This window comes from Musca domestica, unplaced genomic scaffold (genome assembly GCF_030504385.1).
Source record: "Musca domestica strain aabys unplaced genomic scaffold, Musca_domestica.polishedcontigs.V.1.1 89, whole genome shotgun sequence".
Lineage (NCBI taxonomy): Eukaryota > Metazoa > Arthropoda > Insecta > Diptera > Muscidae > Musca > Musca domestica.
In genome coordinates, this window is record NW_026712430.1 from 2,063,621 (window position 1) to 2,088,115 (window position 24,495).

General features: G+C 34.5%; 1 protein-coding gene across 1 annotated transcript in view; it reads right to left on the bottom strand.

The window, feature by feature from the left end:
• LOC131806794 (uncharacterized) overlaps positions 1-24,495 on the bottom strand; it is a 73,891-nt gene that overhangs the window by 15,433 nt on the left and 33,963 nt on the right. Inside the window, exons 3-4 of the mRNA XM_059131475.1 lie at positions 24,126-24,261; positions 22,780-22,913 (exon numbers count right to left, since the gene is read on the bottom strand). Coding sequence (XP_058987458.1) covers positions 22,780-22,913; positions 24,126-24,261 — 270 coding nt within the window. The remainder of the gene's footprint in view (positions 1-22,779; positions 22,914-24,125; positions 24,262-24,495) is intronic.

The window sequence follows — 24,495 nt, forward strand, 5'->3', positions numbered from 1 at the left end:
AGCATATAAATCAAAACATACACAACATTTTGATTAAATTGGCTGCTGTGAATTCACGATTTGTACCCTGTCTCGTTATGACTGTAATCGTTGCAAAATTGAACAAATATTCCAGTTGAATTGTTTACCAACAGCTTATGGCCCACAATTTACATAAAACGCGATATTTCACCGAGCGCTCGTTTTCATTTTTAATTTCCGCTAAAACGTCACGTTCTGTTACAGGCAACTCTTTGTGTGCAAATAAAATCAAATCCACAACAGAATGAGCACAAAACATTTGAGGGTAATGGATTCGAAGGCCTCTTTTGGAAAAGGAAATTATTGAAAACGATTTAACTTTTGCTATGCTTATGAAATGCGGTATGCTTAAGAATTTTGTGGAAAATGCTACCCCTCTCACAAGGGCCCCATAGAATTTCCATCAAAACTTTTATATTAAATTGGAAATAACCAGGTGAAAATATATCAAATGCCACATTTTACAGCCAAGACCATTCACAAACAAATACGCGAATAATGTTGATGATGATCATCAACATCGCCATCACCGGTTGGAAAATCGTTGAATGTTAGCCATTGTCACGAATTTGATTTACCGGCATTATCGTAAATTTATTTTTTATATTTAACATTTATTTATTGGTGTTCTCGTTTTACTCGAATTGATAGTAAATTTATGTTTACACTTAACGTCAAATGGAAAAGTTGCCATGATAAACTCCACCTTTGCGTGTAGTATTGTTAGTGGGAAGCACTATTTAGGCATTTTGGGTGAATTGGAAAGCGAGTGTTTGTAACAAATTTGTTGCACAATATATCACTTCCAAAAAACAAAAACAAGTAAACAAAGGCTATAGTCGCGCGGGCCGACAATTTGATACCCTACAACACTACAATATGTTGGAAGCCCCTTTATGTCCAAATACATTTTGGATTTCCATCAGGAACATTTACCCAATATTTACGCACCCCGTCGTGCTGTTAGTCGTTGTGGTCCATTTTACAGCTAAATAGAATCCAATGGTTATACAAAATGCTAGAATTCTTCCCTGTCCTTAACTCTCTTCTCAGGCGAGTCGATTGGCTTCAATTGTGTAATCAGGATTATTTTTCCGTTTTTGGTAAAAAAATATTACAAAATATACACTTCAATACTAAGTCAAATTGAAAAAATCGCATGCGATAAAATAAATGAAGAAAATAAAAAATGTCACAAAATACTACAAAATCTATATTAACATCGTCATTGCCATCTTTTCATGCGATTTTGTTAGATTTTATTCTTTTATGCCAAGAGGTCATTCTGAATTGACAAAATATGTCGAAATCTGTCCAGCCATTCTTGAGATATAAGCATTTTTGCTAACATCCCCTTCCTTTGTATACACACATTGTACATATTTCGCTATATATATCCAATATATTTAATATCGGTATCTACGAAACGGTCAGAATTGACCTTTTCGTATATTTGTGTTTTCGCCGGGATTAAATATATTCGTGGTTTAATGGAAAATTTGACTTTTATTGAACACAAATGTTATGGTCTATTTCACCAACTAAATATTACCCGATGACCATCAAAATTAGAAGACATCTGCCCAGTCCTGAGCTCTAGCACCGTGTCGATTGGTCCATAATTGCGACTTGTAGAGCAACTGTAAAATCAAGAAATTTTTCAAAATATTATGCGATCATCCCCAAAAGAAATAGGGCTCTATTCTGACCTTTACCCCACCTCCATTTTCAATTTCGTGAGGATCGGCCTATAATTGCGACGTTTAGAGTGATTACAAATTAACATGGACAGACGGACAGACGGACGGACATACATAGCTAGATCGACTCAACTCGTCGAGATAGGAAGATCCATATATACTTTGCTATGTGGGAAACCAATTTTTGGAGGTGTTACATAATTTTTGGCACAATCAAACTTATAATATCCCCAACACATAGTGTTGTAGGCTATAAAAACAAATCGGTACCGTTATACAACCTGCACTCCGCCAGTAATTGCCATTTCAAATATCAAGATACAAGATCCATCCGTTTCTCCAAATTCAAAATGTCCTAAATTTAGTACCGTTTAGTACTTTTCGTATACCTGAGTAGACACTTTCAAAACTACCTCTTTACATCGACTCTACTTTTCAACTTTAAATCCAATTTCAAATTTCAAGGTTTTAGCTCTAACAGTTCACATGATACGAAATGGTACCAAATGTTGTACATTTTAGTACTTGTCATACTTATAGTGTGAATTTCCAAAAGCCCACTTGGTACATCTATCATACACTCCATCATTGACCCTTATTCCATATTTAAGAGTTCTAGCTCTATTGCTTTCTAAAATAGAAAGGGTACCATATTTAGTACCATTTAATGTAAACCTAGCCTTATCTGACCCCTTCAAACCAAGTGTGACCCCCACTCTAAAAATTGAAGATTCTAGCTTAAGTCGTTTCGTCGTCAATTACTTTCCTCTTTTATTAATATAGATACCGTCTCAAGAATTGTCATATTTTAAGGATGATGGCGGACCGATAACAACTTTAACCTAGTCGGTATTTAGATTGTCTAACTTCATGTATATAATCTGATTGATTGTGTTCCATTTTATCCGCCTCTTCTAAATTTTTGGCAAATTTTTCCATTTGGAAAATAATTTTTATATTTATTTTACTACACTTGAAAGAACATCAAAACTGTATGAATTGAAGCAAATTAGTTCGTTTGTGAATAAATACAAAAGTTTTTGCCCACAATTCTATTCGTTATCTTTGAAAGCCAAACAATCGCTCAACTTTGTCTACTCAATGGCAAATATTTCGCATGGCATATTTGCAAGTCAAAAGTCAAATGGTCATAGACGGCCTTTGATTTGTTTGTTTTTGTTTTAAAAATAAAAACCACATTAAAAAGTTTCCTTCCGGTGACACAACCATTTTGTGGCTAGACCATTAATTAGATTGAGCAATTTCAGTAGACCTAAAAAGACTCATTTTTTGTGTTTAAATTTAAGACACAAAGCAAATTTGAAAATGAAATACGTTTCTTTGTTTGGTATTTTGAAAGTCTTTGAAATTAGTGTGGGGGTCATCATCACATTTGCCAAAAAAAAAAAATGGCTCATTGAAAACAAATGGGGCGCAATATCAAAGCTAATGGTCTCTCGTGTTTTTAAGGATTTCAAGAAATGCAGACCTGGAAATGTGCCCCAACTCAAATCCTGAACTTACATTCGACATAGTGTCGAGTGGTCTCGAAAACCACAACATGCGAACTTTTGTGACAACTTTATGAAAACAAGCAATGATATGAAGGAAAACACGGTTGTAAATCAAAATATGCAACTGGCATGCGAAACACTATACAATAATAAATAACACAAATAACCTGAAAAAACACTTCATAAGTCATATGCATAGACGGAGAGTTGCCAAGAGTTGAAATAACAAAACAAGTGTGGAAATTATGCCCGCCATTTTCCGAAGAAATTGAGATACAGTGCTCAAATTTGTACGCATGCGTTTTGGGTCTGAACTAAGACTAATTTCGAGGATTGGGTACATCGATCAACTTTTTAATTTTCTGCACATTTTTAACGGAATTTGGTATTTTAAGGTTTTTACCACCTTGCAAAAAACAGTTAACATAGGTCCACAAAACGGTACTGCCCAATTTTTTTTCAATGGAACTGTCTGACATTTTCTGTTTGAATTTTTCTAACAGGTCTAACAAGTCTTAAAAAAATGTTGATATAGATCATTTTGACTTTTTATATATGACAGTGGTGGGTATCAAAAATTCGGCTCGGCTCGGCTCTTGACTTAAGTAAAATTTGAATCGAAGTAAGAACTATCGGCAAATATATTTTCCGGAGGAAGAGACTGAGACAATTCCTATATAAATTCTATATATATAAATTCTAATATAATTATATCAATTTTACAACGGGACCAATTATTTTTATACCATACATCATATAGTGGTAAGGGTACTATGTCTTTGTGAATTTGTTTCTAACATGGGGGAGGAAGCGAGATAGACCCATAGTTACTTTTGAAGATCTCATAGAATAACTTTGATTTATGTATGTCAGTCCGTCCGTCCATGCATTCTTGTGAACAAAAGCCCAAGGATGAACCCTATTGAAATTGGTGATAATCGGATCAGATTTAGATATAGCTCCCATATATTTTAAACCGATTTCGGGTTAATTGTGCATCCAAATGGCTAATATATGTCCAAATGACCTGTATTTTAGTAAATCCCACCGAATTCAGTCTAGAAGAAAGTAAATCAAATCGGCTCAGATATACCTATAGCTCCCATATATATGTTTTACCGATTTGGGGGTTTAAGCCCCTCACATGCATAATATGCACTCCAGAAGAATGATATTTGGTACCGGACTTCAGATACTGCTCGAAAATACCTCTGTCAAATTTTATCGGGATCGGTTCAGATTATCTCTAATATAAATCTTTATCCGATATCAGCTTTATCGTGCACCAAATGGCTAATATCAGCCCAAAGGGGCTGAATTTTGACTATTACGACTGAAATCAACTGGAGTAAATCGGTTCAGATATAGCTACAGCTTCCATGTATATTTATTTCATCTGATTTGGTGTTTAAGTCCCTTACATTCGTAATATGCATTCGACAACAATGATATTTGGACCAGTTATCAGAGACAGCCTAGATATATCCCTGGCAAATTTTATCAGCCCAAAAGTCCTGAATTTTGGTACATCCAACCAAATTGGGTCTAGAAGCAAGTACATCGAATTCGAAGAAAATCGGATAAGATATAGCTATTGCTCCCATATATATGTTTCATCCGATTTGGTGTTTAAGTCCCTCACTTATAATCCGATTTTGCAAATAATGGCTAATATAAGCCCAAATGAACTTGTGCAACTCGTTTCCGATATATATTTTTATACCCTACAACACTATGTGTTGGGGGTATTATAAGTTTGATTGGCCAAAAAATTATGTAACACCACGAAATATTGATTTCCCACATAGGAAAGTATATATGGATCTTCCTATCTCGCCGAGCTGAGTCGATCTAGCTATGTATGTCCGTCCGTCCGTCTGTCCGTCTGTCCATGTTAATTTGTAATCACTCTACAGGTCGCAATTACGGCCCGATCTTCACGAAATTTAGAATGGAGGTGGGGCTAGGGTCAGAATAGAACCCTATTTCTTTTGGAGACGATCGCCAAATGTTTAGGAGTTGAAATGGACCAAATACTGAAAAAATGTCGGATTTTGCAGTAGCTCTACAGGTCACAATTATAGACCAATCGACGTGGAATTTCGCATGTAGCTAGAGTTTAGGGCGGGGAAGAAGCCTACCAATTCCGGTGGTCATCGGATAATATTTAGCGGGTAAAATAGGCCATATCTTTTTGTTGAAAAAATTCAAAATTTTTCATTAAACCGCGAGTATTTTAAATCCCGGCGAAATCACAAAGCCATGACAAGGTTACTTCTGATCTTTACATTGATGTTAAGATCCAAAAAATCGAATATATAGCAAATATATGCGATATATATGTCTATCAAAGAAGATATGCTTGAAAGATCTCATATATGTCGAGAACGGCTGAACTGATTTCGACAGTTCTCATTAATTCAGAATGGCCTCTTGGCAGGAAAGGAAAAACGTCTAAAAACGCATACAAATATCTCTCTAAAGATGAAAATATTGATTTTGTAAAATTTTCTCATATTTTTTCCATTTTGTCATATTTTTGGCATATTTTATTTTTGAATTAAACATTTGGTAATATTTCTACAGCTAACAAAACTAAGTAGTTAGGATATCAGGATATCATATACAGATCGCATTTATGGCCCGATCCTTACGAAATTTTGCATGGGGATAAGATGAGGGTCAGAATAGGAGACTACTCTTTTTGGAGATGATCGCCATATATTTAGGGGTTGAAATGGACCAAAAAACTGCAAAATTGTCAGCAGGTCGTAATTATCGCCCGATCCTCACGCACATTTGAATGGGGGTTACCGGACATTGCAAAAGCCAAGCAGTTTTGGATGGCCATCCAAAAATATTCAATGTGTAAAGGAGTTTGCCAACTTTTGTAAACAAAATACGAAAATGTCCATTCCAGTGACTTTTTGGAGAATTCACAAATACAGGAAAGACGCACTTCCGACTATTTCGTTAAGGCTGATTTCGTTGAAAAATATACCATTTAAGTGCAACATCTACCAATAAATTGGAAATGAGCAAATTAGTTCAAGTTGCAATTATTCGAAAATTAGAGAACGAAACCTGATGGTTTTCTTTTATTATTTGTCACAATATCTTGTGGATTTCTTTCGAGTATCTCGCCTATATAAACTGTATCGTTTATTATAGTGTTGTAGGGTATTCAACGGTCGGCCCCGCTCGACTGTAGCCTTTGCTTACTTGTTTTAATATAATCCTTCTCCAAGTAATATCATTCACTCCATACCAAACTATAACCAAATGTTGATTGGTGGTATTATTTACTTGAAATAAACTCTTTTGTTAAAGGAGCTCTACTAAATAAATATAGTGGTGTAGGGTATCATATAGTCGGCGCTGCTCAACTTTTGACTTTTTCTTACTGGTTTTTGTTTGAAACCTTAAACTGCATTGTTCAACGGACCTAACTGGCATTCGGAGTTTAAATCCATTTATATGCTTACTCAAAGTGCTCAATTATGTATCTGTCTTTATTACAGGCTAAAATATTAATGTCAAATTATAAGGAAAAAAGGCACGTTTTGGTATAGCCCCCATATAATAGTACCTCCCTATATTCGGTATTTTTATGCTTTAAGCTACATTATTCACCGATATTTTTTATTAAGTTTCGCATTTATATATTGTAATGTCTAATGACAAAAGATACCTACAATCGGTATTTTTAAGATTTTAACAGAATTTTTAACGGATTCTATTTTTTTGAAAATTGCCAAATTAGTTCAAAATGGTAGAAGGGTATTCAAAGTTCGGCCCGGCCGATCTTACAGCTTTTTTACTTGTTTTTTTTTGGGTGGGAACCTTCTCACTGTATTTACAAACAACCGAAAGAAAAATTAAGACAAATCGGCCCCATTTGGTTCTCATTTTTGACCAAAAAAAATGGAAAATACGCAGTCGAGTTCGAGTGACTCCTTTCATTTTCGGTTGGTTAAGAGAAACTGGGTAGAATATTGAACTATTTAGAGTTGAACTAAAAGCTAAATTTCAACGCAGCCTCAATATAGGTCCACTTTTCAGCCAATCAATTCAATTTGAATAATATTAAGTTTTTGGGATGAATTTAAGAAAATCACAGGCATATTTGCCTTTCAGATACTATGTTCGAAACCACTGGCTAACGAAATTGAAGGATCTAGGTCAGTCACATCTTTGAAACTCTTCTAGGGCTTGTGTTTATTTTTGTTTATTTTTTTGTGGTGACCTACATTAATATCTTTACTGCATTTGTTGGTAATATGCAAAGGGAAACGTGATTGATCAATGGATCCATTTGGTAATCTCCGTAGAATCCCATTCTGAGACCGATTTCAAGTTTTAACGTCCCAAACCCGTAATATACACTCCATAAAAGAATTCACATACAGAAATATCCTTCAAATGTTGTCGATATAGGTTCAGATTTGCACGTAACTCTTAAAAATAGTTACACCAAAATTTATGTAAATAATAATAATAAAATAGCTCAAAATTTGAATCATACGATCAAGTTCCGACTAGAATAAAATCTGCAAAGTCAGATAGTCAGTTATAGTTTCGATATATATGTCTCACGCGATTTCATATTTAAACATTTTCAAAGTCATACCATGCGCTATATATCAATGATAGAAAAAGAAAACAAGTAAGCAAAGGCTATAGTCGTGCGGGCCGACCATGTGATACCCTACAACACTACAATGTTTTGGAAGCTCTCCTATATCCAAATCTATTTTAGCAGATTTCGTTTATGAAATAATGTAATAAAATCCTACCCAGATTTTACCATTAGGTTTTTGACAGGTATTTTACGCACTCCGTCGTGTTGTAAAGGAGTTCAAAACAACTGCACACGACAGTTATTGTCCATTTTACCTGGTAAATAAAATCCAATGACCATACAAAATGTTAGACTTCGTTCCTGTACTCTCTTAACTCTCTTCGTATGCAAAATTCCGTGTCCATTGGTTTTCATCTAGCTAGTGTTACATACTTTTTGTCCCATCAAATTTATAACACCCTCCAACACATAGTATGAAAAACATTCATTTGTTACGGGTAGCTCTAGAAAATATCGATAATGATGTAAGATATCGTGTTGTCAGCGGCGCCCAACGTGTGTCTTTTTGTTACAAGTTACTTGTTCATTTACAACGAACATATCCTTCATTATGTCCGAATAATGTGTTCATGAAGATCTGTGTTTAAATTATTTATGATTATAATTATACCCTCAGCCATATGGCTACAGAGGGTATATATCATTTGATACGGTCAAAACGTGCCTAGTCGAAATAACGGTTTTAGACCCTAGGTCTCTTTGGACCAAATCCGTTTCAGAACATTTGGAGTCGATCTAGCGATATCCGTCCGTCCGTCCGTCTGTCTGTCTGTCTGTCTGTCTGTCTGTCTGTCTGGCTGGTGCGCACGATAACTCTCGAAGGGAGTATCCGATTTGGTCCAACTTGGTACATCGTAATATCTTTGTCAAACTTAGATCGAGTTCGGAGATGGGCAATATCGGTCCACACCTTCTGGTACCTCCCCCACAAAAGGTTGGAATTTGCAAAAAAAATTATTTTTTGCACAGAAAGAGAAAGGATAATCCGATTTTGCTCCAACTTTGCAAATCCTAATATTTGCGTCAGTACTCGGTCAGGTGTGAAAATGGACAATATCGGTCCACTCCATCAAGTACCTCCCCCACAAATGGTCAAAATTTTGAATAATTACAACTCTCATAAAATATGATGTATGAGTCCGATTGTCTTCAAATTTCACACATCCCAATATTTATATTAACCCAAGGTCTGGTGTTAAGATGAGCAATATCGGTCGACTCCTTCTGGTACCTCTCCCACAAAATGCCGAAATTTGCAAAAAATATATTTTTTGCACAGAAAGAGAAAGGATAATCCGATGTTGCTCCAACTTTGCAAATCCTAATATTTGCATCAGTTCTACGTTAGGTGTAAAAATGGACAATATCGGTTCACTCCTTCAAGTACCTCCCCCACAAATGGTCAAAATTTTGAAGAGTTACAACTCTCATAAAAGGTAATGTAAGAGTCCGATTGTCATCAAATTTCACACATCCCAATCATTTTATTAACCCAAGGTCTGGTGTAAAGATGGAGTATATCGGTCCACTTCTTCTGGTACCTCCCCCACAAATGGTCGAAATTTTAAAAATATATATTTTCTGCACAGAAAGGGAAGCAATAATCTAATTTTGAAAAACATAACGCTCAAAGATAACGAAATAAGGATCCAACTCTCTTCAAATTTCACACCTACAAGCATTTTTGCTAACACCAGATCTGTTGTGAAGATGCTATATATCTGCGAACACCTGCTGGTACCTCACTCACAAAGGGACACAATTTTCAATATTTTTATCTGTCATAAATTGCGAAACAACTTCTTTACAATTGATTTAACCATCTGCTATTATAATATTTATATCATATTTATTTAGGTCCGATACGAAATGAACAATATTGACCCATTCTTTCAAAACCCACTCCATAGAGGGTGAAGAGGGCTGAGGGTATACATCTGTCGGCAAAACCGACCGATACTTTTTTACTTGTTTTCGTAGAACTTCGGCAGAGAATTTATGACTTTCATCTATGGACAGGTCAAACTACCCTAGCAAGCGGAGTTACACATCCTAACAGCAGTATTCAATATGTGCTTAAAAATCACAGTTTTTGGGTATTTAAAACATCGACATTAAATACATATTATACAATCTTTATCAACCAATCTTAACAATATGCATGAAATTTAGCAATATATTGAAATTGATTATTTTAAGCTTCTAATCACATCTAAAGCCAACTTTTTCGATGGCTTTTATTTAAGGTATCTCCCAAACAATGTATTCATAAGATGACAGATTTTGTATGCAAATCAAAATAATCTGAATAAAATATTTAACTTTTCCGCATAATTTTCCATGTATATTAAATAGTTCGAAACAAGCTTATGCGGTGCCGTTGTGGTGTCAGTGGAACTGAACCGAAATAATCAAAATAAAGTCACGTGGTTACCCTGAGTAAATTTATATGCATGTCACATAAAACTCTACAACAATCAAGAAATACGAAGCAAATCTGTCCTGGCATCAAAAAAGGAAGAGAAAGCAAAAAAAAAAAAACGAGAAAAAGAAAAACACTACGGCATATTTGAAAGGCAAACTCAGCAGGCTGGCTGTCAGAAGCCACTGAAAAGGAAAAACAAAAACAAGCTAACATAAAAGACGGCAAATAAAATTGAAACTGAAAAGGAGAATGAACAGGACCAAGCGAGGTAGCGGGCGGGTTTTTGGTATTCCACGAACATGCACTTAAAAACAAAACACAAACGACTCAGCTCAACTCCTTCGCTGTCATAAACACTGTCACAAAAATAATGACGTATTCACATTCACAAACAACAAAAGACGGTCGCACACAATGTATTCTGAATAACAACGAAGTGACGAAGAGCGAAATAAATGAAGTATGGTAGTATGGTACATATATATATATATATATATATATATATTGACGACATTTGCATGTAGATTTTATACTAAGGTGTTATGGTTTATTATGCACTTGAAGGGGGTAACGATTCAAAAAGGAGCATTAGGGGAACATAAAATGACGAAGTTTTAAATTTTAAATATCGAAAATATTCTCAAATGTGTGAATGAGAACATATATCTGTATTAAGTAGTTGAAAAAGTGCTAGTGTATATGGGCAAGAATATTTCTCAGAACCTATTGAAATATTTGCAAGTGAAAGCCGAAACTATCAATTTTTAGAAGCAAGTTATTTTTTCTTAAAAGTCTTCAGTTAATAAGCTTGGTGATGTCATTGAAGAAGGGTAATATAAACCAGTAAAGAAAGTCTTAAAGTCGGGCGGGGCCGACTTTATGTTACCCTACACCACTTTGCTAATTAAGTAGAGCTCCACATAACAATTAAAAGTTTTTATGGGAGAATTCAATCATCAGCTATGATTATATTTATAATTTAAAGTTCAAAAGAATAAATATGCCGAAGCATTTGTATCTTTTAAATTCGGACTTGTATTGCCCATTTGATATATATAGAGCTATATCCAAATCTGAACCGATCCTGATAAAATTTGGCAAAGATATTTCTGAGCTATATTTCATATATTCGTTGTTACAGAGTACATATTACGGCTGTGGGTAACAAATATAACAAATCGGATGAACAATATATATTGGAGATATATCTATATCTGAACCGATCTTCACCAAATTTGACATACTAGCTTCTAGACTCAATTCGGTCGTAAGTCCATCCCACTTGGACAAATATTACAGGTTTGGTGCACAATAAAAGGTAAATCGGACCAAGTTATATATGGGAGCTATATCCAAATCTGAACCGATCTCGATAAAATTTAACAAATGTATTTCTGAGCTGTATTACTGCGTGCTAATTATGGCTTCGGAACAAAAAAATAATAAATCGGATGAACAATATATATGGGAGCTATCAGATATAGCTGAACCGATTTCGATCAAATTTGGCATACTTTTTTTAGGCCTAATTTGGTTGTATGTGCGAAATTCCATACTATTCGGGCTGATATTACACGTTTGGTGCACAAAAAAATGCTAATCGGACGAAGATATATATGGGAGCTAAATCTAAATTTTGACCGATTATATCCAATTTCAATAGGGTTCGTCCTTGGGCCAAATGATTTGTGCAAAATTTCATCTGGATCGGCTAATAAATGCGACCTGTACTTTGTTTACAAAAATACATGGACAGACAGACAGACGGGCGGACGGACGGACATGCATAAATCCACTCAGAATGTGACTCTATGCAGATCATCAAAAGGAACTATGGGTCTATCTCGTTTCCTTTTGCCTGTTACAAACAAATGCACAAAGACATAATACCCTGACCCCCTTGTGGTGTAGGATATAAAAACTACCCTCTCGATGCTAAATAAATTCACGTCCTCGAAATGTACGAAAATCATGTCCCTTCACTCATTGATATAATAAACCCACCAAATTGGAATGCAGAGTCAATCTTCCCCTGAGAGCCGCAATTAGGTCGAAATTATTGATATTGTGTACAACAATCAAGATATTGTGTAACCATTGTCCAATTGATATTGTGTAACCATTGTCCAATTTTTTCAACAAAAGTTATAAATATTGAAATCAACAGATTTGTCAATAGGATAATTTATATATGATCTAGTCATTTTTCAGCTAATAAAATTCTGTTATATAAACTCTTATATATCGACTTTTCACAACTAAAAGTCATTATACACATCTGAGTAAGTAATCCATACTATGGTGGAGGGTATACAACTGACAAAAAATATCAACAAATATATCAGAAATATTCCCTTTTTATAGCCTACACCACATAATGCTAAGGGTATTATGTCTTCGTGCATTTGTTTGTGACTTGGAGAAGGAAGCGAGATAGACCCATAGTTACTTTTGAGGATCTTCATATTATTAGTCTCTGAGTCGATTTATGCATGTCCGTCCGTACTTCCGTCCATGTATTCTTGTGAACAAAATGCAGGTCGCATTTATGATCCGATTAAAATGAAATTTTGCAAACAATATTTGTTTGGCCCAAGGACGAACCAAATTTGGAGAAAATCGGTTCAAATATATATATATATATATATATATATATATATATATATATATATATATATATATATATATATATATATATATATATATATATATATATATATATATATATATATATATATATATATATGTGTTTCATCCAATTTGGGATTTTAAGTCCCTCACATGCGTAATGTGCACTCCAGAAGAATGATATTTGGTAACGGACATTAGATACTACTGGAAAATACCTCTATCAAATTTTATCGACATCGGTTCACATTACGATATAGCTCCCATATATATCTTTATTCGATATCAGGTTTATTGTGCAACAAATTGACTTAATTTTGGTAATTACGAATTCATTCTATAAACCAGTACTTCAAATTTCGTGTAAATCAGTTCAGATATAGCTATAACTCCTATATGTATGTTTTATCCGATATGGGGTTTAAAGAGCCTCACAAGCGTAATATGCGTAATATGTAATAATTGATATTGTGTAACCATTGTCCAATTTTTTCAACAAAAGTTATAAATATTGAAATCAACAGATTTGTCAATAGGATAACTTATATATGATCTAGTCATTTTTCAGCTAATAAAATTCTGTTATATAAACTCTTATATATCGACTTTTCACAACTAAAAGTCATTATACACATCTGAGTAAGTAATCCATACTATGGTGGAGGGTATACAACTGACAAAAAATATCAACAAATATATCAGAAATATTCCCTTTTTATAGCCTACACCACATAATGCTAAGGGTATTATGTCTTCGTGCATTTGTTTGTGACTTGGAGAAGGAAGCGAGATAGACCCATAGTTACTTTTGAGGATCTTCATATTATTAGTCTCTGAGTCGATTTATGCATGTCCGTCCGTACTTCCGTCCATGTATTCTTGTGAACAAAATGCAGGTCGCATTTATGATCCGATTAAAATGAAATTTTGCAAACAATATTTGTTTGGCCCAAGGACGAACCAAATTTGGAGAAAATCGGTATATATATATATATATATATATATATATATATATATATATATATATATATATATATATATATATATATATATATATATATATATATATATATATATATATATATATATGTGTTTCATCCAATTTGGGATTTTAAGTCCCTCACATGCGTAATGTGCACTCCAGAAGAATGATATTTGGTAACGGACATTAGATACTACTGGAAAATACCTCTATCAAATTTTATCGACATCGATTCACATTACGATATAGCTCCCATATATATCTTTATTCGATATCAGGTTTATTGTGCAACAAATTGACTTAATTTTGGTAATTACGAATTCATTCTATAAACCAGTACTTCAAATTTCGTGTAAATCAGTTCAGATATAGCTATAACTCCTATATGTATGTTTTATCCGATATGGGGTTTAAAGAGCCTCACAAGCGTAATATGCATTCCACAACAATAATCTTTGGTACTAGATATCCGATACATCTATGAAATAAGTGCATCTAATTTTGTCAAGATCGGTTCAGATTTGGATATAGGTCCCATAATATATCCTCAACCGATTTCGTGTTAATAGTGCACCAAATAGCCATTATCAGTCCAATTGACAAGAATTTTGGCATATCTGACCGAATTCAGCCTAGAAGCAAGTACATTAGATATAACTATAGCTCCCAAATTCGTAATATGCATTTGACAGAAATACCTCTGCCCAATTTTATCAAGATCGGGTTAGATTTGAATATAGGTCCCATATATATCTTCAACCGGGCCATGTAGGTCTACGTTTTCATATAGCCCCCATATAACGGTACCTCCCGATAGTCGGTATTTTGATGATTTTAGCGAAATTATTCACCGGAATTGTTTCAAATTTGGAATTTGAAGTTCGAAATGGATATTACAGTCTAAGACAGAAAATTGTCTGTGCAGGTCCACGTCTTCGTATAGCCCCCATATAACGGTACCTCCCGATATTCGGTTTTTCGATGATTTCAGCGACATTATTCACCGGAATAGTTTCAAATTTAGTATTTGAGGTTCGAAATAGATACTAGAGCCTAAGACAGAAAATTGTCTGTGCAGGTCCACGTCTTCGTATAGCCCCCATATAACGGTACCTCCCGATATTTGGTATTTTGATAATTTTAGCGACATTATTAATCGGAATTGTTCAAAATTTGGTATTTGAAGTTCGCAATGGATACTACAGCCTTAGACAGAAAATTGTATGTTCAAGTCCACGTCTCCGTATAGCCCCCATATAACGGTACCTCCCTATATTCGGTATTTTGGTGATTTTAGCGTCTTTATTCACCAAAATTTTCATCAAATTACGCATTTAGAGTTCGTAATGGAAACTCCAGTCTGTGACAGAAATTTGTCTATGCAGGTCCAGGACTTCGTATAGGCCCCATATAACAGTACCTCCCTATATTCGGTATTTTGACGAGTTTATGTACAATACTCACCGAAGTTGTTTGAAATGTCGTATTTGAAGTTCGTAATGGATGCTACAGAATATGACAAAAAATTGTCTAAGCAGGTTCAGGTCTTCGCACAGCTCCGATATAACGGTACCTCCCTATATTCTATACTTTGATGATTTTAGCTACATTATTCGCGTTTATTTCAAGTTCCGAATTTTAATTTGGTTATGACTCATGACAAATAATGCCTGTGTGGGTCCACGTCGTATAGGCACCAATATAACGGCAATATTCTGTATTTTTAAAATTTTACCAAAATTTTTTCAGGATTTTTATTCAGGGGGTATTCAAAGTTTGGCCCGGCCGAACTTACTGCTTTTTAACTTGTTTTTTTTTTTCATACGATTTGGTGTTGAAGTCCCTCACATTCGTAATATGCATTCGACAACAATCTTAAGCTACTATCTACTTGAAATAAATGCTGATGTTAAGGGAGCTCTACTAAACAGATATAGTGGTGTAGGGTATCATAAAGTCGGCCCCGCCCGTCTTTTGACCTTTCCTTAATGGTTTTAGCCTATTTTTATGCAATTTTCTTAGATTTTATAGTTTTCTTGTAGAAGGCTTTACCGAGTTGGTCAAAATCAATCCAGTGGTTCTTGTCTTATAAGCGTAGTAACTCTCATCAATTTATTTTACTACTTTGTTGTATATCCGATATATTTGCTAAATATATCCCATATATTGACTTTTAATGTATTTGCGATTTCGCCGGGATAAAAAAAAACGGTTTAATGGGAATCTCTCTCCTTAAAAATTATGGTATATTTAAAAAAAATAGTAGACTTCTGCCAACCCCTTAACTCTAATGCTAAGGGGATAATATTCTGCAATAGGCTTCTATTCTGACCGCCTAAAATGTTGTTAGGATCGGGCCATAATTGCAATCTGTAGCGTAATTACAAATTAATTTGGACAGAGGGACACACATAGCCAGATCGATTCAGCTCGGCGAATCCTATGTGCAGTAACAATATTTTAAAGTATGACATACATTTTGGTTCAATCAAACTTATAATGCCCGCAACATATACTGCTGTAGGGTATAAATATCTATCTTCAATTTATTGGAATAATGAAAACTGTATGACATACCTTAAATGCATTTCAATTTAAACACACACAAACACAAATCTTATCCAGTGTCTTGTCCTACTGGCTAAGAAAACTTCATCCGTTTTGTGTGGACCACTATCTTGATGAATGTAAATTTACGGTAGTTATTTCGTTTATTCCCAAGACTCCGAAGGGAAAACTTTTTGCAAAGAGTTTCTTTAGTTTTTTTTTTGGTTCTTGTTGCTGTTGTAGTTGTTGGATTTTCTTGAATATGTTCATTTCACTCATTTAATGGCACCTGAAATGGCTCGGGCACTTGTAGACCAATTGGAAATGTCATTTGTGAAATAAAAGAAGAAATGAAATGGATGGCACAAACAGTGGCGCTGACAAAGGCGACACAGATAAAGGCTGCTCCTACAACAACAAAACCAAAGAACACAAAAGACCAACAGCAGACAGAAATGTTGCAATGCTTGCAGCCGCATTTCGCTGGCAATTCGCTTTTAAGAAACGTAAACAAAATAATCACTAGGATTATCACCACGGTGCACGACTCGAATGCTAAATGCCCGGAAAATAGCTTCGTCGCCCCTTGGCAGTTGTTAAATATTTAAATATTTTAGTAAGTGAAATTGTCGTCTGGTGTACTTGAGTCCGTGCCAATTTCATTTCAAAAGCTACCGTCACTGGCTTGTTTCTATGTTTTTCTTTTTATTTTTTTGTTTTGTTTTTTGTTCTTCATTGTGTTTCATGTCAAAGAAAGAAACATTAAACACGCAAAAGATGTGGATGTTGTTGTTCTTAAGGAATTTATATAAAACACAAACAATGAATTACCTTTGTGTGAGTGTGTATAAGTAAGAATATATTTGCTTCGTGAATTATCCAATTAAAAGGAAGGAGCTCTTAAACTTTTTTATTTGTAAAGTTTGACTGAATTTTGAATGATTAAGGAAGTGTTACACTAGAACTTCTATTATACAGTATACATGTATGAATATTGTCCAGAATTATGCATGTTTCGAAATTCCGAAAGGGGTAGCTTAAAATTTAAACATTTTTATTCCCTACAACACTATGTGTTGGAGGTATTATAAGTTTGATTGGGTCAAAAATTATGTAACACCACGAAATATTGGTTTCCCACATAGGAAAGTATATATAGATCTTCCTATCTCGCCGAGCTGAGTCGATCTAGCTACGTATGTCCGTCCGTCTGTCCACGTTAATTTGTAATCAATCTACAGGTCGCAATTATGGCCCGATCTTCACGAAATTGAAAATGTAGGTGGGGTTAATATCAGAATAGAAACCTATTTCTTTGGAGATGATCGTATACTATCTAGGGGTTGAAATGAACCAAAAACTGAAAAATCCTGATTTTGCAATTGCTCTACAGGTCGCAATTATAGACCAATCGAAGCGAAAGTTAGCATAGGGCTAGATCTTTGGGATGGGCAGAAGCCTTCATCGGGTAACATTTAGTGGTTGAAATAGACCATAGCATCTGTGATAAATAAAAGTCAAATTTTCCATTAAACCGCGAATATTTTTAAGGCCGGCGAAATTACAAAAAGACAAACAGTCAATTCTGACCGTTACGTAGATGCCGATAGTAAATCGGATATATATAGCGAAATATATACAATGTATATATACAAAGGAAGGGGGTGTTAGCTATAATGCTTATATCTCAAGAATGGCTGGAGCGATTTTGACAAATTTTGTAAAATTAGAATGCCCTTTTGGCATAAAAGTATAAAATCTAAAAAAATCGCATAAAAAGATACCTATAATGATGTTAATATAGATTTTGTAGTATTTTGTGGCATTTTTTTATTTTTTCATAATTTTTATCGCATGCGATCTTTTCAATTTGACTTATATTATTGAAGTGCATATTTTGTAATATTTTAGCACTTTACAACACAGGGGATATTATTCATATACAGATTGCAATTATCGTTCGATCCTCACGAAATTTTTGACAAAGGTAGGGTTTGGCTCAGAAGGGTTTCAAAGATGTCCGCAATATATTTAGGGGTTGAAATGGACTAGCAACTCAAAATGTTCCTGATTGTGCAGCCGTTATAAAGGTCACAAATAGAAACCAAAGGACACGAAATCTTGCATAAAGTTAGAATTTAAGACAGCGGGTAGAATGAACCACTACTTTTGTGTGAAAAAATACCAACATTACTTATAGGCGATATCCGAAATACACAATAGGCGAACTTCTACCTTTTTTATGCTGATTTCGTTGAAGAATATAGCCAAATTGCTTTTGGAGATGATCGCAAAATATTTAGGGATTCAAATGAACCAAAAACAGAAAAAAAATCCTGATTACACAATTGAAGCCAATCGACACGCCTGAGAAGATAGTTAAGCACAGTGAAGAATTCTAGTATTTTGTATGACCATTGGATTATATTTAGCCGTAAAATGGACCACAAAAACTAGCAGCACGACGGAGAGCATAAATATCGGGAAAATGTCCCTGGTCAAAATGCTAAGGGTAATATCTGGGCAGTGCTCCGTAACATAATTTCAAAAGTGAAATCTTCTAAAATGGATTTGGACATGAGGGGGCTTCTCAAATATTGTAGTGTTGTAGGGTATCACATGGTCGGCCCGCACGACTATTGTCTTTGCTTACTTGTTTGCTCATATAGTAGTTGTCTTAATGTTTAGTCGGTGTTCCGACAATTGTTTTTGGGCACCGTTTTCGGGGGATCTTAATATCCCAACTTTACATTATATCTAATGTTAATAATATATTGAAAACAACCGTGAAATAATTTACATTTTAATAAAAATATGGTTATTTATATTATATTTACAAGTGAACGCTACTTCCTTATCGAAAATGGGAAATGTGGAAAAACCTTCGCTTAACAAAAATGAAATTTAGAAACTTGACCAAAAAATTATTTATATATATTACTTCACTTAGTGCTAAGAACAATAATGTAATATAAACTTAAATAAATATTTACCACTTCTATTGTTGTTGTCAGATTTAATAAATGTATACATGAAGAAGTTGGAAAATCTCAACGAAACGTCGGATACAAAAACAAGTAAGCAAAGGCTATAGTCGTGCGGGCCGACTATGTTATACCCTACAACACTACAATATGTTAGAAGCCCCCTTATGTCCATTTCGCTTTTGAAATGGACATAAGGAAGATTTCGCTTTTGAAATTAGGATTTTGAGTTGGGACATTTGCCCAATATTTACGCACTTCGTTGTGCTGTTAATTGTTGTGCTCCATTTTACAGCTAAATATAATGCAATGATCATCCAAAATGCTAGAATTCTTCCCTGTCCTTAACTCTCTTCACAGGCGTGTCGATTGGCTTCAATTTTGTGATCAGGAAGTCTGTTGGTTCACTTGAACCTCTAAATATTTTGCGATCATGTCCAAAAGCAAGAAGCCCCTCCGTATCTCCAAATTTAGATTCATCTATATGATTTGCTTGTCTAAGATATTTCGCTAAATTCGTCAACGAAATCAGCATAAAAAAGCAGGAAGTTCGCTTTTTGTGTATTTCGGATATCGCCTGTAAGTAATGCTGGTATTTTTTCAAACAAATTAGTGGTCCATTGTACCCGCTGTCCTAAACTCTAACTTTATGCGAGATTTCGTGACCTTTGGTTAATATTTGTAACCTTTATAACGGCTGCAAAATAGGGAAAATTGTTAGTTGTTGGCCCATTTCAACCATTAATATATTGCGGACATCTTCGAAAACAATAGGTCTAGCCCTTCTGAGCCGAAACGTACCATTGTGAAAATTTTCGTGAGGATCGGACGATAATTGCCATCGGTATAAAATATCACCAAACTGTGTTGTAAGGTGAAAAAATATTACAAAACAAACACTTCAATATTTTCAGTTAAATTGAAAAAATCGCATGCTACAAAAAATGTGAAATAAAAAATGTCACAAAATACTACAAAATCTATATTGACATCATTTTTTGCATCTTTTTATGTGATTTTTTTAGATTTTATTCTTTTATGCCAAGAGGACATTCTGAATTGACAAAATTTGTCAACATCGGTCCAGCGATTCTTGAGATATAAGCGTTCTAGCTAACATCCCCTTTCTTTGTATATATTCATTGCATATATTTCGCTACATATATCCGATATATTTACAATCGACATGTACGTAACGGTCAGAATTGACCTGTTGGTCTATTTATAATTTCGCCGGGATTAAAAATATTCGCGGTTTAATGGAAAATTTGACTTTTATCTAACACAACTGTTATGGTCTATTTCACCCACTAAATATTACCCGATGACCACCACATTTGGAGGACTTCTGCCCAGCCCTAAGCTCTAGCTCCATGCTAAATTCGACGTCGATTGGTCTATAATTGCGACCTGTAGAGCAACTGCAAAATCAGGAAATTTCCCAGTTTTTGGTCCATTTCGACTAAATATTATCCGATCATCCCCAAAAGCAAAGGGTACTATTCTGGCCCTACCCCCACCTCCATTCTAAATTTCGTGAAGATCGTACCATAACTGCGACCTGTAGAGTGATTACAAATTAACATGGACAGACGGACGGACATACATAGCTAGATCGTCTCAGGTCGGCGAGATAGGAAGATCCATATATACTTTCCTATGTGGGAAACCAATATTTCGAGGTGTCACATAATTGTTGGCCCAATCAAACTCATAATACCCCCAAAACATAGTGTTGTAGGATATAAAAATATATATCGGAGTCGAGTTGCACAAAATGGAAACGTACGTCCAGAAATTCACTCCATTTGGGCTGATATTAGCCATTATTTGCACAATAAACCTGAAATCGGACTAAGGATATATATGGGAGCTGTATCCAAATCTTAGCTGATGTCGATAAAATTTGGCAAAAGTGTTTCAGAGCTTTATAAGATATCTGTACCAAATATCATTGTTGTCGAAAGCATATTATGAATGTGAATGAATCTGAACCGATTTTTCCCAAATTCGATGTACTTGCTTCTAGACTGAATTCGGTCGGATGTACCAAAGTTCAGGACTTTTGGACTGATATTGGCCATTGGCCAATTAACCCGAGATCGGTTGAATATATATATCAGACCTATATCCAAATCTGAACCGATCTTGATAAAACTTGGCAGAGGTATTTTTCGGCTGAATCTGATAACTGGTACCAAATATCATTGTTGTCCAATGCATATTACGAATGTGAGAGACTTCAACCTCAAATCGGATGAAACATACAGGGTGAGATAAAAAACGGCATCAAAGTAAAACGCCATAATTTTTACGAATTTAAATTTTATTGAATGAAACAAAAAAATATCGGAAATAGCATCAAATTTTAGAATAAGTTTAGATTTGTTCGAATTGTCACCTTTGGCAATAATTATAGCCTTCAAACGGCCAATGAAACCATCACACGCTGCCCGAATGTTGCTCTGCGGTATTTTGACCCATTCCGGGCGAAGCGCTTGGTTGAGGTAATCGACACTTTGGTATTTTTTAGTGTCAACCTTGCTTTCCAAAATACTCCATACACAATAGTCCAATGGATTGGTATCCGGACATTTTGGTGACCATTGTGAGCTGGAAATGAAGCGAGAAATTTGTAACCATACTTGGAATGTCCAAGGTTTTGCGACTCAGAAAGTTATTCTATGAAGATCCTCAAAAGTAGCTATGGGTCTACCTCGCTTCCGTCTCCATGTTGCAAACAAATGTACAAAGTCATAATACTCTTATGTGGCGTAGGGTATAAAAATGTTGGGCTATATTTCACACAAAGATATGGTTAAGGAAGATCGATATGCTACATGGTGGGTATAGGATCAAGATTTCGAGGTGTTATAAACTTTTCGGGCCAAACTTGTAATAACCTTAAAATACATTGTTTTTTTGTATATAAAAAGTAGAAATTCCATAATAATATTTTCAAATATGAAATTGAGGAAATACTTTCGATTGGTATGAATTGACTAAATCCCCTAGACTATATGCTGATGTGTATATCCGTCAAAAACCGAATGATGAATATATCATGAAGATATTTGATAGTCATAGCATAGTTCTTGTAACATGGATAATCTCACTTTAAAGATGTGAAAGGTACACATGACTCTTGTCTTGAATATTTTTAGCAATATTTTTAAGACCGAATTGGATTGATTGTGTATGTGTTGTATTTTCGGCACACCGCTTCCCAAATAATATATGAAAAAATCTCACCAATCCCTATCTATTTTTCCCCATAATTTTAAAAATAAAATTCAAATGTAATTATTAAATTGTATTCCATATAAATCCACTTACCGGCTGATCATTGATGAACCATTGCAAATGTGATGCTGGATGTGATTTTCCCGATGAGCAATTTAAAATTAATAATTCACCAATTTGATATTGGAATTGCTGGCCCTTTATGTGCGGCCCATCACGTGGCAAGTCTGTGGAGGAAAAAGGGGGAAATGAAAACGTAACGTTAATTGAAAGGTTTTTCAATTTAATCTGCTTAATTTAACATTTACAAATTGACTTAATTTCCCTATTATAAAACAGTTTTTCATTTTGATTTTCATTTTATTCACAACGAATAGATTTCCTATTGATGATATAACTAATGTTATACAATTCTCGGTGTTCTGATGATTTGCTGTCGCTGTTGGCTGAATTGAGCGTTGACTTCGTTCCGATGAAAAAACGTGACTTGAATTCAATGGAATGTTTGTTTAGCTTTCCCAAAAAAATGAAATCGAGCAAAAAAAGAAGATTGTCCCATAATTTATCTACTCTGACTGATGCAAAAGTAGAACGTTCTAAAGGTGGAATTGTCTCCATGGCAAGACGCTGGGATTGTATGCAGAGAGGAAACATATTATATTTGCTTTCATTTTCATGGTAGGAAAACTTTTGCCCTTGAACTTTTTTAAAACGTATTAAGTTATTTTTATAAAGGATTTTTAGCCACTCCTTATACGCAAAAACCATATGCGATACGTGCAGTGCATTGTAGCAGGTTAGGTTATTTAAAGTTACTTTTAGAAAAGAAGTTAGTATTTGTTTTTTCTCTCATCAAACTGGGGGTAAATGGAGAAAATGGAGAATGTAGAAGAAAAAAAATGATATATTGACAAATGAGATGTATTATGAGTAATAGGTGACACAATTATTGTGTATTTAACCCCATAATTTTTTGGCATGAAATTTAATGTGGCGGATACTAAATTTGCACAGAAGACATGCTGAAGATAATAGAATTTGGGTTCTGTAGGGAAAATGGGAATTATACTAAGCGAAGATCATAGAATTTACGATACAAAATCAATCCAGGTCGCAACTACAATCCAGTTGTCATGAATTTTTACACGAAAGTCGAACAATAATAAATACAACATTTACAGACTCGTTTCTTTCTTTTTTTAATTGAAACATCATTGGAATTTAAAGTTTTAAATGATATCGAGTTGGTAAAGTTAGATTTTTTTCTAGTTGAACCCTTCATAACGCTTTGTACGACACTAGAGTCATTAACAAGTCGAGGCAGATCTATTTTTGTTCACTGCTGTCTGCCAAGTTAGTTCTTATCTATATTCAAATTTAACTTATCATTTTCAAATATAAACAAAATTTCATTGAATTTTCTTACAACAAATACTTACACACAACATCCATTTGTCCTTCACCCTGTACAGAGGCAAAGCTTGGCGCCTCCGCTGATATTTCGCAACGATACAGTCCTGTTGAATTGATTGTAAGCCCCCTTAAGAGAACTCTTGAGCTGTCTGAATGTTCTTCCTGGAATGAAAAAATAAATAAAATATTCAATTGATTTTACATTTGGTTATATAAAAAATTATCCCTAATAAAAACAAACGAAAGAGGTTATTTCCGAATTGTTGAGAGAATTTGTGTATGATAATTAGAAAAGATAACATTTTAATTATGTTGAAAATAATGACTGAAATATATTTTTCGGTAGGTTTTGAAACCTTAAGGTGTAAAGAGTATATAAGTTGTTATAGTTCAGGA